Source organism: Halichoeres trimaculatus, unplaced genomic scaffold, assembly GCF_033239565.1.
Source record: "Halichoeres trimaculatus isolate MK-OKI-2021-1 unplaced genomic scaffold, fHalTri1.1 fHalTri1_scaffold_17, whole genome shotgun sequence".
In the NCBI taxonomy this organism is placed as follows: domain Eukaryota; kingdom Metazoa; phylum Chordata; class Actinopteri; order Labriformes; family Labridae; genus Halichoeres; species Halichoeres trimaculatus.
Window position 1 is genome coordinate 31,463,985 of NW_027437195.1, and position 17,159 is coordinate 31,481,143.

Consider the following 17,159-nt stretch of genomic DNA (forward strand, 5'->3'; position numbering starts at 1 on the left):
ACCTCCATAAACTCCACAACCTCCATAAACTCCACAACCTCCATAAACTCCACAACCTAGCTCGTATTTTAGCCTTTAGCTTGTTTTTTTAGCTCAAAGCTCGTGTTTTAGCCTTTAGTGCGTTTTTTACCCTTTAGCTCGTTATATAGCCTTTAGCTTGTTTTTTCTTCTTTTAGCTCGTTTTTTAAGCCTTTAGCTTGTGTTTTAGCCTTCATCTCGTGTTTAAACCTTTAGCTTGTTTTTTTAACTTTAAGCACGTTTTTTAGCCTTTAACTCCTGTTTTAGCCTTTAGCTCGTGTTTTAGCCTTTAGCTACTGTTTTAGCCTTTAGTGCATTTTTTACCCTTTAGCTCGTTATATAGCCTTTAGCTTTTTTTTCTTCTTTTAGCTCGTGTTTTAAGCCTTTGGTGTGTTTTTTAGCCTTCAGCTCGTGTTTAAACCTTTAGCTTGTTTTTTTTCTGGTTTTAGCTCGTTTTTTAGCCTTTAGCTCCTGTTTTAGCATTTATTCCGTTTTTTAGCGTTTGATCCCATTTTAGCCTTTAGCCCATATTTTTTGGCCTTTAGCTCGTGTTTTAGCTTTTAGCTCATTTTTTAGCCTTTAGCTTGTGCTCTATCTCTCTCCTGTTTCTCTTTCTTCTGTTCTTCTGTCCTTTTTCTGTCTGACAGTTAGGCTCCATCACTACAAAATTAATCACAGAAATCATTTTCAGCAAAGAAAAACACAGATCTCTCTTCTCTCTGACAAACTTCAGGGATCATGGTGTTGTCATAGAAGAGAGTTTTTCAAAATCAGTTAAAAAATCCTCACAGTGTCTTTAAGTCTATCAGTTATTCAGTTTAAAGTGTAGTTTTTATATTTTCTGATAGTGTTGGTCGTCATTAGTGTGTACATGTGGTCTGAGGAAGCTCTATTTTTGTTTACGGTGAAAGAATAAATCCAAGTCAGAAAATGTTGATGAATCACAGATTTGTGCCTGATCAAGTTCGATCTACTGCAGTAAAGATAAGAATTAAAAACAAAGGACTGAGTTTAAAGATGTCAGGGTCGTTTCAGTGAAAGTCTGTGCGTTGTGTCCTTCCTGCAGCATCAAAGTGACAGTGAGCGTCCTGAGGAGCATTCTTCACATTTTTCTCCGAGTGGTTGAAACAGACGCCTGAGAGCAACCTGAGAGCAGCGTCAGAGGAACCACATCACAGACCCTCCGTCAGGTCTGCGAGCGTCTGCAGGGCCACAGAGGCATGCAGCGCCGCGCTCGTGCTGGATCTGCTCTCATTACTGCTGGTGGAAAACTCCAGCTCCTACACAGAGATTCTGCTGAGCTCTGCAGCAGGCCGCGCAGCATGCACCCCCCGCCTCCCCATCCCCGCGTGGGGGGAGGGACAGGGCAGCCGAGGCCAGGCTGGAGTTTCTCTCCTTTGATGGGCTCGGGGGGGAGGTGTGCAGGCATGTAACCAAACACAGAGTCCGTATGAAGAGCAGCGCTGCGAGGCGAATCCAGGGCAGCGCCCGCTGAGCCACAGACACACTGACTGACTCACGGCTGTTTGGCAACGCAACGTGTTGCACAATCGAGACTTTTAGCACAGAAGCACAGATCAGCATATGACTTCACATGTCACAGCTCCTCCGGCTCCTCCTCGCCCTGAGCCGCTCATTTCTGGCTCCGAACTTCACCGGGTGTTGATCACACTCAGCCTCTCCTACAGAAACACCTTCATCACAAACAACACAAGTTTTGGCGCAGTTTTCTGGCAGTTGCCTTCAGCAGTTTGTTCCAGTTCCTGCTCCTGTCAAGGGAGCTCGAGTCCCACTGCAATTATCCCCGGATCACACAGGGAAGCAGTTTCTAGCTCCTCCTCAGATACTCACAATTAAGGTTTCCAGCTCGGTCCAGGAATAAGCTACACAGCTCACAGTGCTCAGTGTGCCTGTGTTCAGAGGTGTTACTGAGGATAAAACAGCTGAGGAAGAGAGGAGGAAGAGGAGGAGACAGAGAGGAGCAGAGAGGAACCAAAGATAAAGAACCAGGTTTTACCTTGACCACGTGTGAGGGCAGGGACTCCATCTCTGACGCCTTCTGAGCCAGAGTCTCCAGGTTCACCTCCTGGGACACCCTCCGTTTCCTGCGTGTGCTCTGGATGACGCCTGTGGGGGCCGCCTGGATGTCGCGCGCCCCGTTCTGGGAGCCCTGAGGCCCCGGGGCGGACTGGTCTGAGGGAGCAGAGAGGAAAGGGTTCTCGGACGGGGCCCCTCCTTCCTTTGAGAGCCGTCGGGATCTGCGGAGCTGCGTCTGGGACTGGAGCTGGGTCTGGGGCTCGGTCTGGAGCGGGTCTGAGGGCCCCTGGGGCTCTGGGGTGATGTCCTGGATGATGGGCTCCTGGATCTTCGGGGGGCCGGCAGCAGAGGCCTCCTGGGAGTGAACCACCACGGGCTGCGGGTGCTGGTGGGGCTGAGCGTTTTGTGGGCCGGGGTAGAAGTTGAGCACATGAGGGTTTTGTTGTTGCAACTGCTGATGTTGCATTTGCTGCTGGATCTGGAGCTGTTGCTCTTGTTGCTGCAGCTTTTGTTGTTGCTGCTCGTGCTGGATGTGTTGCTGCTGCTGCTGCTGGAGCTGCTGCTGGACGTGCTGTTGGTGCTGAAGGATCTGCTGCTGCTGCTGCTGCTGCATTTGTTGATGGTGCTGCTGCTGGATTTGCTGCTGGATGATGTGCTGCTGCTGCTGCTGCTGCTGCTGCTGCTGGCGCTGGATGTGCTCCTGCTTCTGCAGCTGCTGGATCTGGTGGGGGGCTTTAGCCTGCGTGGCGTAGATGGGGGGGTTGGGGAGGGTCGTCCTGTTGCCCTGGAAGGCCTGGTAGTAGGCCGGGAGGTGCTGCTTGGGCTGCCCGAAGGCCAGCTGGAAGGGCTGCAGCACCGAGCTCCCTCCTGGGTGCAGCGAGCTGTGCTGCTGGGGGTTCAGCGCTCCGGGTTTCAGGGTCTCCTGAAAGGCCTGCGGCGGCGGCGGCTGCTCCCACTCCAGCCCTCGCGCCTTCACGGCGTCTCTGTAGGCGTCAGCCGCCGGGTTCGCCTGCTTGTCTGCAGCTCTGTTAGCCGGCTGCAATCCGGACGCGTCGTGCATCGGCTTCACAAATGCATTCTGGGACCTCGAGTCGGTGACGTTGACTCCGCCGATGAAGTTGGCGATGTTCTGGCCCCAGTTGGTCAGGCTGCCCCAGGGCGCGGCCCTCTGCTGCTGGGACAGCGAGGGCTGCTGCTGGCTGGGCTCCTGGTGGGCCCACTTCATGGGCACGGTCTGCTGATAGTGGCCCCGGCTCTGGTCCCCTTTGTCCGGGCTGAAGATGACAGAGTTCAGGTACATGTGCGGGCCCTCTGGGTTGGAGGTGACGGTGCTTGCGGCCTCGCTCTGTCCGGGGTCCGAGGCGGCGCCACCGGGGACGTAGAAGGACCCCTCAGGGAGCTGAGAACTTTCCTTCATGGCGGCGCTCTGCTCATTGAAGAAGGTGATGCGTTTGCCCGTCCTCTTGGCGCTGGGTTTCTGCTGGGCTGGTACGCTCATGACGGGCATGAATCCACTGAGCCAGGTGAGCGTTAGCAGCCGAGCCAGGTGAGAAAAGTCCACTCAGAGAACAAACGACTACAGGTGAGTGTCTAAACGCCGTGACCCCACAGAGACGCAGCTCCTCTTCCTCTCTGCTGCTCTCCACGGTCCATTCAGGGGCCTCTGGTCTGAAGGAGTCCACGTGTCGGGCTCATTCATGGGCGTCACCCTGCATAGAGAGAACCAGAGAGAGGTCAAGCATTGAGCCGGACCAAAGGGGTCCCCGCAGGGAGGGGGTCTCATTATGATCCTGCCTCTGTGGTGTAAAAACCTGCTGTTTGCTGTTTTAACAAAGGACCTGACTGAAAGGTATCTGCTGGGAGGACGGGGGGGGGGGTGGTCACATGACACAGGGATCAGGTCCTCCAAGCAGCCCAGCATGCACACCTGACCCCAGAGAGGTCACCAGAGTTCAGCTTTCACACATCACACACTCCTCTCGCCTCGGCGTGGACGAAGGCCGGGACGATTCACTGCTCTGACGATTTGATCGTTTTACGATTTTTGAGGTTAGATTATGATTCTTTGGTATTTTTCTGATTCTAAGTTTGTTTTATTAACACCAGACGATGTGAAAAAGTTTAATGATGATGATTATAATGTCCACAGACTATATCAGGAGCCATATTTCCCCATAAAATGCTCATCACGTGAGTCAGAGTGAAACATTTCGCCCTCTGCTGGAGAAAAGTGGAATTTTTTTCCAATCCACTTTATAAACAAAGCCTGAAATGAAGAATTTGAAAAAAAAAAACAAGATTTTATTGACACAGAATCCTGAATTTAATATTGTCAAATAAAAAATCCTGATAAATCCTATTTTTTATTTTTTTCTCCCACCTCTTTTTGCATCATGCACTGCAAAAAAAATAAATCTAATCAAGTATTTTCTCTTATATTTAGAATAAACTGTCTTATCATCCTTACTACAAGCCACATTCACCTAAGCAGTCCAGAGAAAAACTCTTATTTCAAGTTATTTAAAGACAAAAATAAGGTCTGAATTCCTGTAACAAGTAAAATAAATCTGCCATTGGGGTAAAAAAAATGAACTTTTTACTTTACTTTGACTTCTTACCCCATCAGAGCTCATAAATAACTTGACATGAGACATTTTCCTGGACTGCTCAGGTGAATGTGGCTCATGTTGAGTCTAAAAAGACATTTTTACTGAAAAAAAGACAAAAACACTCAGTAAGATTTCAGTTTTTGCAGCGTGAGTTATCCTCTGCTTCCTCTGACCTTTGACCCCTCTGAGGTGAGGAGAAAAGGGAGCTCTGCCCTCTGAACTGACTCTCAAAACATGCAAACGTTGGTGACCGAGGATGAGTCACGATGACACAATCATCCCAGGAGGAGCAGAGAGAGGAGCAGAGAGAGGAGCACAGAGAGGAGCACAGAGAGGAGGAGAAAGTCCAAACGGCCTTGCGGGCTCAGATAAACAGGATTTTGATGATCGCCATGGTAACCTGTGCTGATCATTTAAAAAAAATGCCGATCTGATGCCGAGGCTTTGGAGCAGATTTTGACACAGTGCAGTCTGCCAAGTTACAGGATGCACACAGATCCCGACTGTTTCTGTTCCTGCTCCATCTGCAGAGAATTAAAATCTTGTCACATTTGTGCAGCAGCCCAGAAAGCCCTGAAGCCTGCTCCTCTGCAGCTCAAAGCATGAAACACGGTGAATGCATGAATCAGAAGAGGGATCTGCGACCTGGGAAGTGAGTGACACTCATCACCCTTTACTCTGGTGGCCCAGTAAAACTCGGGCTTCCTAAAATAGACGCTGCAGCTGTTCACATCCTGCACAGGCTCAGAGGCACAACACGGCGAGCTGGGACAGGAGCCGTGCAACGTGGCTCACAGAGTGTGTGTTTGTGCATCAGCCTCCCCATGTGATGCTGCTCATGTTTACAGCCGGACTGAGCGACATGCACGGGGACCAAGCCCGGATCCTGCTGCGGTGCTGCAGAAACACGCTGCTGCTGGTCACGGAGCGACCACGCTCCTGTGAGCTGATCATCGTGACGCATCACAAGTGCAACCTTACACAAGCCCGGGCTTTAGCCCAATAAACAAAGCAACACGTTAAATTGGCTTACAATAAATGTCAAGCGCCATTAGCCGCCCTAATCCAGCGCTGTTTCCTGATTTAACGCGGCCCGTGTGGCACGGCGAGCGCGCACCGTGCAGCGGGCATCCGAGGCCTGCAGCGTGGGGAGACCACGTCAAGACAGCACGCTGAGCCCGACCATGACAGGACTCCTCCGGACCTCCCTGCTCCCTCCACAGCAGCCCCTGAGCTCAGCTAGCTCCGCGCACATTAGCAGAAACGCTCTTTGTTGCAGGGACGGATTATCCAGGCACGACGCGTCCCGCTGCATCAAAACAAGCCCACGGTGCAGAGGGGCTGACAGGACCAGACACCCACCGAGGCTCGCTCCAACTTGTCAACAAGCCTGATACGTCACATGTCTGGTCCTGGGCTCTCAGTCGGCTTGGACCGAGCCGTGGTAAACAGGCAGGGACCCGCGGAGCAGGAGCGACCCTCCGGGGGGAGCGCGCCCCGCTCGGCTCCGCGACGTAAACAAAACTTTGAGAGCGGAGCTGAGCGCTCAGTGAGGGAACAACAACAGCCTCAGCCATCGACACACACGGCTCGGACCCCCTCCTCCTGTACTCACCGTGTCCGTCATGAAGCTGCTCCTCACGGCAGCTCGGCTCGGTTCGGCCCGCTCGGTCTCAGCTCGGCGCAGCTCGCAGCGGGCCCGCACGGTTCAGAGCCGGGATGATGACTGCATTCATCCCCAAGGTTGACTCATGCTATGCTGCTGACCTCACTCACGGGTACTTTTTCCCCTGACCCCCTCCTCTCGCCGTGGAGTCGGGAGGAAAAGCGGCTCTGCGTGGAAACACGAGTTCTCTCCGACCGGAAGCGCAGCGCTAATCTGCACAGTGCGCCTGCTCGCTGTTGCACATTATTGCACTACGATTGCACAAAAACTCACTTGCATTGCGGCCCTTTGCTGTACATCGAGTCTCTCCGTGCCTCTGCCTGTCTTGTGACCCCCCCTCCTCCTCCTCCTTCCCCCAGCCATCAGCTCGCTGGCCACACCCACTTCCGTGCCCTTATAAGGTCTTCCTCTGAAACGCAAGGCGCTGTAATTTACGGAGCAAGATCCCTCTCAGTCCATGCGGGAAATTCCGACACACATGGGAGGACGGAGGGGCTGGAGGGGAAGGGCACACCCCGAGCCACACTCACTTTCTGTCCGGCTCACACACTTCCTCTCCGTGGGGAGGAGCTGCGTGTTTCTGCGTGACACAGCAGCAGGCTGACTGATGGAGGCCCAGGGGTGGAGGATATCTCATTTTATTCATATGGAAGCTTCAGAGGGCTTTAACAAAGTGAAACTACTTCACAGTTATCTGCTCATTTCATGATCAAACTGAACATTTTCAGTCCTAACATCTGAATAAAGAAAAGTCTGAAATGAATAAAGTGAAAGTGAAACAGAGTGAATGAAGGAAACTGTTGGTTTTTATCTGTAAATCTTTAAATATATGAAACTGGGAGCTTCAACCATTTGGTTTTTAAAGACTGAGACTTTGATAAGTCAATTACAACTTATTAATTACAAAAAAATTAATGGATTTCATCACAGTTTATTATTGTCTTCAATTCTAGCCTCAACTTTCACCTTAGTGTTCCTTATGGAGGAGCGCATGAAGATAAAAGATCATATATTTTGATATTCTACACAGTTAAATAAGACAAAAATAGAAATGATGTAAACATAAATCAAAATATTTCTCAAAATCAAAAGGATCAAAGAAAATATTGATGCTCAGTGCAACAAAAACAGACATCATAAAGTTTAATAATCAAATATTTTAAACTTTACTTTCAGCTAGACTTTAAGATTATGTTTATTTTACAATCAATTGGAAACTAACAGAGTAACAGCTCTCCAGCGCCATCTACTGCAGTGGAGGTGCGTAGGTGGTATTTCACTTCCAACTCTGCTTAACATAAATTTTTAGTTTTGCAAAAATATCAATATTAACAGTTTAATATTAATACTGTATTGGAGGTCAAACTATCATGGTGTATTGCCGTATTAATATTTTTTAACTTTTTTTTTTTTTTTACCTCTGTGGCCGTGCATTGGGCCTCATTCACTAACAGCACATACGTTCATATGTGCTAAAACTGTGTGTACGTATATCTGAGGCACAAATCTTTGATTAATCAACATTTTCTTACTTAAATTTAATTTTACTAACCTTCTCAGACCATGTGTACGCACAAATGATGACGACCATCTGTCTCAGAAAATGTAAACACTGACTCTTCTAACGAAATCCCTGACATATTAAAACTACTTTCAGCAAAAGAAAACCAAACATTCAGTTTAAAATTAAAAATATGACAATGTTCAGATTTTTGAAGCTAATTAGCTCATTGTTAGCATGCTAACTGCAGGTCGTGGGCACCCACCCTGTTAATTCAGAATCATTATGATTTACTAACACACTGTTAATAGGATTACATCAGTGCTTATTTACTGTAAATCTAACACCTTTTTTATTTTATGACCCTGTTACATCTTATTCCAGCTGCTGTTCCATGTAAAGAGTAATGCTAACATCTCTCTGGGATTAATGAATTGGCTGATACACACGTGTCATGAACCCAGCTGTGATTTTGTGTCCTCACTTATTTTGTGCAAAACATTTTATTCATTTTTTTAGTGAATGAGGCCTGTTGTTTCTAAAAAGAGAAGGAGACAAAGTCGCTCAGTTATCGTGGTGCCGATGGGTTGGTTGTTGGTGTTCTTGTCTATTTATATTCAGCCAAAAATATTTCGTTCACATTTTTAATTCTTAGCACTTTTAAAGAATAAATGTTCTGAGTTTTGTAGGTTTAACGTTTGAAAATACTTAAAATCTCAAACTTATTATTTCTAAGTCTTGTGAAGATGACCTGCTGAAAATGCAGAAATGTTCCTTTAACTGAATTTTATATTCAAGTCCAAAATAAAAGTGAAAATAAACACGATTTACTGTTTGATCTTATGAACATGTTTATTTACTAGCCAGTAACTGGCTGTTAGCTGGATGAGTACAAACTAGAGGTGTGAAAAAATATCAATACAGCAATATATCACGTTTCTTTGACCTGTGATAAAATCAGTATTTGAACTTTTAATATCGATATTTTTTGTTAAAATTAAAATTTCTATTTTAGGCGAGTTGGAAGTACAATATGTCTCACACCTCCACTGCAGTAGATGGCGCCAAAGAGCTACTCTGCTGTATGTTCCCTATAAACTGTGTAATAAAATTAATCTCAAAGTTCAAAATATTTTATTCCTAAATTTGGTGATGTGGGGTTTGATTCAGTAAAAAATGTTTTCTCTCTATTTTTGGGTTAGTTAGTTTAAAATCATTTGAAGTTTATTTTTTACAGTGTAGTAGCCTGATAAAATAATAATCAGTCATGTTTGTGCATTAGATTTTTTTCATCATCAGTTTTACTGTCACATTCGTTTTAGTGACAAAGTTGATGCACTTTATGTTTTCAAGTTATGTGTTCGTATGAAACACTGGATCTGACTTTTATTATTCAAACACAATAAAACAGAAAAGTTGTTTCAATCAAATAGTTTACTTGTTAAAATATGACAATATATTACAGTTTCAGTGTCTTATCATGATATTATTGTATCATGACCCAGGTATCGTGATGCGTATCGTGATGCGTATTGTATCATGAGGTTTTCAGCCCTGGTGCAGAGGCATCTTATCGACTTATAAGTCATTTTGTGAGCTCACTTTATGCAGCTTGTTAACACAGGCACACTGCTAACTTGCTAATATTGAAAACAATTTAAAAAATATATTGGATAAAGTTCCTTTGTCACTAAAACTGCATCATGCTTCTTTGCAGAATGATGTTTGTTGACTGTGGTCAATAAAATGATGAGTGTGGAGCAGTCTCACAGTTTGACTCAGCATCTTTCTGGTTCCCTCAGTCAAAGAGAAAGAGGATATTCCTGTTTTTCATACATGCAGAATAAAAACTTCCCTTAGAGCTTTGAGCAGAGTTAACCCGACACAACGACAGCATGGTCTGAGTTCAACGGGTCGACAAAGCTTCCAACCCGTCCGTGTCAGGAATGATAGGATTTAGACTCCCTGACGTCCTCTTTAGTCCGTTAGCGACGGCCCCTTTAAGACGTCTTATAGCATCAAAATTCAAACTAAGTGACTGATCTGAAGTCAGAGAACAAACCCTGACGGTGTCTCAGTGACCACACCTCTAGATGTTCCCATCAGAAACCCTCAGAGGACGAGAGGGAACAAGAGGAGCAGGAACACAAACTCATTCCCAGGTTTACGACTCATTGTGTCACAGGTCACTGAGACACCTGAAGACACCTGAAGACACCTGAAGACACCTGAAGACACCTGAAGACACCTGAAGACACTGAGGCTGGTTATGATCTGGGTTTGAACACCTGAATACAAAAGAAGCTCTGAGAGGAAGTCAAACTGCCTCATTTGTATAAACAGAGTCAAACAATCATTGCTGTATCAGGGCTGGGAACAGGACCAGGCTCAGGACTCTGCAGCCGCCCCCCCTCCTCCAGTCCTCAGCCGGCTTCAGAAAAACCTGCGTCTGACATGTCTGCCTCTGATGAATCAGTGTGAAACCCACAGAGCAGTCAGCTGATGGACAATCATCCATTCACAAAGTGTTTGATCAGAAGACTTTCATCAGAGTGTGAGTGAAGCAGCTCGTGGAGGGACAGGTCTGATGGTTTCTCTCCTTCAGTCGGTCTGAACAGAGAAACGTTATCACAGCTCTGCTCTAACTTCTCCCCTTCTGTCACAAAGTCCTTCCCCTTACATGGAAATCAGTAAAAAAGTCCTTTGTTTTAAAGAAAAGAGGAATTTCCTGTTTTTATAGATATCACAGCTATGGTAATTTCTGAGCCAGAAGCTAACGTTTACGATCAACTGAAGATTTGGGAGACCGTGGAGGAATTACAAACAGATTTTTGGGCCAAAATTAATCAGTTTATAACAAAAACAGTTTACGCTCAGTTTAAATTAAAGACAGCATTGCAGTTAAAACAGGTTGGGCCATGGATTAAAAACATTTAATAAGCAGCTGCAGAAAATTCTCCCATCTTTTTAAGTCAACAATCAACAGGTTAGTAACATGACTCAGATTAAGATACACAGGATTTATTCCTTTTCATGCAGTAATGTCTGATTTTTGGCACATATAATTTAGTCACCATGAAAATTAACATTCTGGATCATAAAACTTAATTATTTTTAACTATTAGGCTGAACAGCTGTGTTTACTGCATGAACACCTGAAATGATAATGTGATGTATCTGTTGATTTTAGTCTGTTAACATCAAAACTAATGACAAATAAATTAATTAAATAATTTAACACTTAAAAAATACAATTAATTACAATTAGTTTTTCGTTTTTATTACTATTTAGTATTATTATTTATCATTATTGTTATTATTTTCTGTTATATTATTATTATTATTATTATTATTATTATTATTATTATTATTATTATTATTAATTTATTCATTTTTTAAAATATTTTATTCATTATTATTATTTTTCATTTTAATTAATTAACAAAATTAATCAAAATTTAATAAATAAATTAATTACTGAATAACTAATAAAGGCATATCTTGATAACGATCTGAATACAGGCACCACTGATTATTATGAATGGGAAATAAGGTGTTTGGTGTGTGTGTGTGTGTGTGTGTGTGTGTGTGTGTGTGTGTGTGTGTGTGTGTGTGTGTGTGTGTGTGTGTGGTAGTACATGCACAGACAGCTCCTGTGCTCAGTTAGTTAATGCTAACTGCTAACTGCAGACCCCCTGAACGCTGTCTGTGCAGTTTTTGCAGTTTTTGCAGGTTGTGCAGTTTTTGCAGAGTTCCTCCCGGTGACCCCTGCTCCCTCTCACAGACTCTGAGTAAACTAACAGACTTTTAATCGAGTCCTCTTTGCAGCACTAACCTCACAGCCGGTCCCCCCATGGCGCACAGGTCTCCATGTCCCTGGTTGAAGATCCTCCTGTAGCTGTGAAATGATCCCACTATAACTTCATTTCCTCCAGTTCCTCCTCTTCACTCTTAACTTCCACTTTAGCTAACCAGCGACGCTGCAAACTCTCCCCGGAGCTCAGCCCGTCCCCGGACTCTGCGGACCAACGGCTGCATCGCTAACGTCGACAGTAAACACACTTTCTGCTCCGGTAACGGCTGAGCTGTGTCAGATATCTGCAGCATTGATGATCCGGAATATTAAAATAGCTTGTCTGGGGCGCATTCCGTTTTTTGGTTGGCTGAAGCCGCCTTAACGGCCCGGAAAAGATCTTCTATTTGAGGCAAGAGAGTTCACTTCACAGGAACTCGGGACTGAGATCTCTGCTTTAAGTGCCACTATCACTGAGGAGGTTTCATAGGGAAGGAAAGAGAGGGTGTTTTATTGAAGTAAAATACAGCTTTTAATTTGAGATGATTCCTTTAAACCTTGGGCTGCATTATTATTATTACCAGTATTATTTTAATAACAACCTTCCAATAGCATTTGTATTTTAATTTTTGGGGAATGTAGTTATTATTATTATTATTATTATTATTATTGAAATGATATTTGGTTCATTTTGTGTTGTTTCAATTAATTTGATTTGATTTGATTTTGTCTAAATACTTTTTTTCTATTTAAATTGTTTGTAAGTCATTTGACTTTTAATAATTTTATATTATTCTTTTACTTTATTGATTTTATGGTACCCATTAGTTCTTACTACATGGAATTTATTTATAATTTTAAGTATTTTATAGGACCCTTGTCATATATTTCTTTTATTGATCGTCCATTTTAAAGCACATTTGGCTGCATGTTTGAATGTATGAAAAGTGCCACATTTATTTACTGTTGTTTCTTTTTCTATCTCTCTGTTTTCTGTAATTATATTAGTTATTATTTACAAGATATTTTGACAAAAGATGATTTGTGTTTTGATATTTATTTCACTTTAAAACTCTCAGTATTAAGTCTTGTACCTACTTATTTGCATACTTATAAAAATTGCTAAAAGCACTTTAAATGTGATTTTAATGTATTGTAAAATGTTTTATTATGATAATGTTTCTCTGTTCTTTCTTTTCCTTAAAAAGAAACAAAACAAGAAGAACAGACTCCTTTAAATATTATACTTGTATTTTATTTTATTTTTTTTTAAACCTGTTTGTTTTTATATTTTAGCTGGGGGGACTACCAATGGAAATTAGCTTGGTATCTAGATTTGGGTACATTTACTTTTTTTTTTTTTTAAGTGTGTATGAATGTACATTGTCCCTCCCTATAAAATAAACTAAATTGAAGTGAAATTGAAAAGAAAAAAACAAAAGAAAGTGTGCTGTTATTTGTACAACTAAAGAACAAGTTAAAAATAATCAATGAGAATGTAATATCTATTGTTTTTATTAGAAGTAGTAGTAGAATTATTATCATAATTTTCACAATAATAATCATAATAATAATAATATTTATTATTACTATTATTATCATTATTATTATTATTATTATTATTATTATTATTATTATTATTATTATTATTATTATGATTTTTATTATTATGATTATTATTATTATTATTATTATTATTATTATGTAATTTTTTTAAAAATTCCATTGCACTGAATGTTAACTTGAAACACTGATAAAAGTAAATATGGTTGTAATGGAGTGAAATAGCTGAGCTCTAGAATTACTACGCATGCGTAATATGAAACTTCCTGCAGAGAACAATAATAATAAGATATGAATAGACAGTAAATGTAACAAAAACTCGAGGTTAGCGTCATATTCTCAAACTGTATCAGGTCGGAGGACAAGTGATATAACTTGAGCAGCTAACGGACTCTTGTAGATGATTTAAAAACGTTTCAGTGTCCGTTAGCGACTGCAGGCGAAGGCGGAAGTTGGTGTCAGTGAAGCCTCTCGCTGTGTTGACTTTCTGTTAGCTTCCCGTGTAAACACAGGGTGTAGAAAGGTTGTAGCAGCTTGTTCATTAGTTTGAGTTTTGTTTTAACGCAGATAACTCAAACCTTAAACAGTTTGGACCTGTGAATCAGGGAGAAGAAGGTTTGTTGGGTCTTATCTAAAGAAATATCAAAGTTAGCGTAACTCTGTGAGGATGCAGGTGCAGAGAGTCGTTCTCCACTCACGACCTGGTAGGAGAAGAAGTTTCTGTTTCCTCTGATGATTACAGAAACTCTGCTGCTCTCCTGTGTTATCCCTCTGAACCTAACTGTCACCTGCTCCCAGGTAACAACGGGACTCCTGCTCCTGACAACTTCCGGCTGGAGGAGATAACGTTATCACCTGAGCTGACAGATGGAGAGCTGCTTGTTCGGACGCTTTACCTGTCAGTGGACCCCTACATGGTAACAACACAGGGTGCGCATGCGTTAAACTCTGCACTGTTATCAGAGGGATCAGCTCCACAAACATCAGTTTAAGTTTTCATCCAAAGATGAATCAAGCTGCTTCCTGTCTCTGTACTTTAAGTGTCTACTCTCCTGTGTGTGTCTGTGCTCCACAGCGCTGCAGGATGAATGAAGACACCGGAGCAGAGTACCTGACCCCCTGGCAGCTGTCCAGGTGTGTGGATGGTGGAGGTGTCGGCCTGGTGGAGTCCAGCTGCTGTGCTGGTTTCTCTAAGGGGGATGTGGTCACGGACTTTAACTGGCCCTGGCAGACCCACGCGGTCCTGAAGGGCGGTGCCGTACAGAAGGTTTGTTGGATCAGCGCTGTAGCAGTTTGACCTCTTTGACCTCTGAGACGTGTCAGAGTGAGCCGTGGCGTTGACTTTCATCCATCACAGGTGGATCCACAGCTGGTCGACGGACGCCTCTCCTACTTCCTGGGTGCAGTGGGTATAACGGGTCTGACAGCCCTGCTGGGTGTCAGAGAGAAAGGTCACATCACCACAGGAGGGAACCAGACCATGGTGGTGAGCGGAGCGGCGGGCGCCTGCGGCTCCATAGCTGGACAGGTGAATAAACCACGTTAAAAACAACCTGAGAGACGCTCTGAATGTGTGGAGACAGATTCTTAAATTTGAGTTTCCAGGTAGAGACTTGGCTTGAGTTAAACCCTCCTGAAGGTGGAAACAACAACCTGAAGATGAACTTGTGGAAACCCTGATAGTCCAGGTGATTAATTACGCTAAGTGAAGTGACTTCCTGTTTGTGTCACCTGTCCACCTCTCAGATCGGCCGTCTGGACGGGTGTGTGAGGGTGGTGGGTATCTGTGGCTCTGAGGAGAAGTGCCGAGTCCTGGTGGAGGATTTGGGCTTCGATGCAGCCATCAACTACCGTCAGGAGGACGTCTCCACCAAGCTGAGAGAGACCTGCCCTCATGGGATCGACGTTTACTTTGACAACGTGGGAGGAAGCATCAGTGACTCCATCATCACACAGGTACGGTCAGTGTACGGCTTTGTGGCTGCAGATTATGCTGATTTCTGAGGTGTTAGTGAGCTCTGCGTTCAGTGTTTCTGCGTTCAGTGATTCTGCTTCCAGCGTTTGCTAAACTCAGAGTCTGAACTCTGCATCCTTCTCCTCCAGCAGCGAATCGTTTCATTTTGCTCAAATCGATGCCAAACGTTGACCTGAGCCTTCTCTTTATCTCCAGATGAACAGTGGAGGTCATGTGATCCTGTGTGGGCAGATCTCTCAGTACAACAAGGACGTGCCGTACCCTCCCCCCCTGAGCGAGGAGACGCAGGAAGCTCTGCGCAGGAAGAGCATCACCCGGGAGCGATTCACCGTGCTCAACTACATGAACAAGGCGGGAGAGGCCCTCTGCGAGCTCAGCACGCTGGTTAAATCAGGACAAGTCAAGGTGAGGAGGACGACGTGAGGAGGACAGGGTGGACTGAGCCTCTTTTCTTCTGTTAAATCTGAACCTGCTCCTCTCTGCAGGTTCTGGAGACCGTGGTGGACGGGATTGAGAATATGGGAGGTGTGTGGATTATATATCTGACATTTGACTTCATCACATGACTCCTTTTGATAACTCAGTGATGTTTCTTTGTGTCTCTGCAGATGCATTTTGCTCCATGATGAAAGGAGGAAACGTTGGAAAGCAAATCATAAAGATCTCAGACTGAAGGAAATCCTGCTCTGACCGTACGCTGTGAGGAATAAACACTAACTCTTCCTCTGTTATTAACACTGATGAACTGTGAAAGGTGGTGCCTTGGTCAGCTGACAGCAGCTGCTTAGATTAAACATTAATACATTAATAAATGCAGTTTGAAACAAAGTCGCCCAGAGATGTGAAATAAAATTTTCCACGCCATTGGTGGTTCACTTCTTTTTATCATTTCCATTAAAAGGTTTAAAAAAAGTATAAAAAAGTATTTCCCCTTTTATAAACTTCATCTTTCCTTTCCAGTATTCAGCAAATTTTTCACTCTCTGGTCTCAAAATCATTTTTATAGATTAAAAATTTAATAACCTCATTAAATCAGTCTGTCAGTGTTATAGACTTGTTTTGTACAGAGGACCAAAAGTGCCAAAATTAAAAATAAATAAAAGTGAAAATTAACACAAAATTAAAAAACTATATTTTCATAATTCAGTGAATAAAAGTAAAAATAAATAAATGTGGAAATAGAATTAAATATCAATAAATTAGTAAATAAAAGTGCTCTGTTCTTATGTTACTACATAAAATAAATAAATAAATATGAGAGCAAAGCGCTTTTATTTACTTATTTAATGCTATTTAATTCTATTTCAACATTTATTTATTTTTTATTTCTCCACATGGATCCTCCAGAGCTCAGCCACTAATGTCTGGGTTTATGATCTGAACCTGTTGATCTGTTAGTGTGTGTTTCTTTTGTGTTTGTAAGAAAATGCTAATAAAAATATGGAGGAAAGAAAGAAAAAATAGAGTTACCCTTAAAAAATCTGCTACCTTTTGCAGTTTTCTCCACTTCATCACCTTTAGGCTTCATCTCCAGATCTCATAGAAAGACGAGCTCAGACACACACACAGGAAGTGATTTGGTAAAAAAAAAAAAAAAAAGCAGAGAGAAGCGTCTGATTTACTGTAATGAACATTTTATTTCACAGCACTATAAACCATTAATAAAATAAAATAGTGGTCGGCTCTAATTTCAGTTGTCACAAGAAAAATATGTGGCAGGTGTAAAATCATCATCAATTCATTCGTTTACAGAAGTGTGTGAACGGGGGGGGCGGGGGGGTGCAGTGGACACCAGTAACCCACTCACAGTGGACGCCTGGTGGAGGAGGAGGAGGAGGAGGTGTTGGAGGAGGTCTGCTTGTTTTCCTCATGAAGTCAGAATACAGAACAGAAGGGTGGAGCAGACTGATGGAGAAACAGACAGTGAGCATCGATAATCCATCGATAATCCATCGATAATCCATCAATAATCCATCAATAATCCATCAAACAGCCTC

General features: G+C 43.5%; 2 protein-coding genes across 6 annotated transcripts in view; one reads left to right on the plus strand and one right to left on the minus strand.

The window, feature by feature from the left end:
* mideasb (mitotic deacetylase associated SANT domain protein b) overlaps positions 1–11,977 on the minus strand; it is a 33,300-nt gene extending 21,323 nt beyond the window's left edge. Inside the window, exons 1-2 of one of the 4 annotated variants that reach the window (XM_074691897.1) lie at positions 11,667–11,977; positions 2,036–3,764 (exon numbers count right to left, since the gene is read on the minus strand). In XM_074691897.1, the coding sequence (XP_074547998.1) occupies positions 2,036–3,562 (1,527 nt within the window). In that variant the 5' untranslated portion in view covers positions 3,563–3,764; positions 11,667–11,977. The other 3 variants (XM_074691898.1, XM_074691896.1, XM_074691899.1) reach the window with 3 other exon arrangements.
* Positions 11,978–13,648: 1,671 nt separating this feature from the next.
* ptgr2 (prostaglandin reductase 2) lies at positions 13,649–16,282 on the plus strand. Of its 2 annotated transcripts, XM_074692274.1 has the most exons (8): positions 13,649–13,891; positions 13,986–14,104; positions 14,263–14,454; positions 14,545–14,715; positions 14,934–15,143; positions 15,358–15,567; positions 15,648–15,687; positions 15,771–16,278. In XM_074692274.1, exons 1-8 carry the CDS (start codon positions 13,855–13,857, stop codon positions 15,833–15,835), a joined length of 1,044 nt encoding a protein of 347 aa, XP_074548375.1. In that variant the 5' UTR covers positions 13,649–13,854; the 3' UTR covers positions 15,836–16,278. The 2 variants fall into 2 exon arrangements, with proteins under 2 accessions (XP_074548375.1, XP_074548376.1); XM_074692275.1 differs by lacking the exon at positions 13,649–13,891 and having other exon boundaries at positions 13,988–14,117; positions 15,771–16,282.
* Positions 16,283–17,159: the final 877 nt, after the last annotated feature.

What these genes read in the sequence shown, in the direction of transcription:
- ptgr2 (XM_074692274.1), top strand. Translation starts at nt 13,855, where the DNA reads ATGCAGGTGCAGAGAGTCGTTCTCCACTCACGACCTG. An exon ending in TGTCAGTGGACCCCTACATG is followed by an intron (nt 14,105 to 14,262) that starts GTAACAACACAG and finishes TGTGCTCCACAG; the next exon opens with CGCTGCAGGATGAATGAAGA. An exon ending in TTAAATCAGGACAAGTCAAG is followed by an intron (nt 15,568 to 15,647) that starts GTGAGGAGGACG and finishes TCCTCTCTGCAG; the next exon opens with GTTCTGGAGACCGTGGTGGA.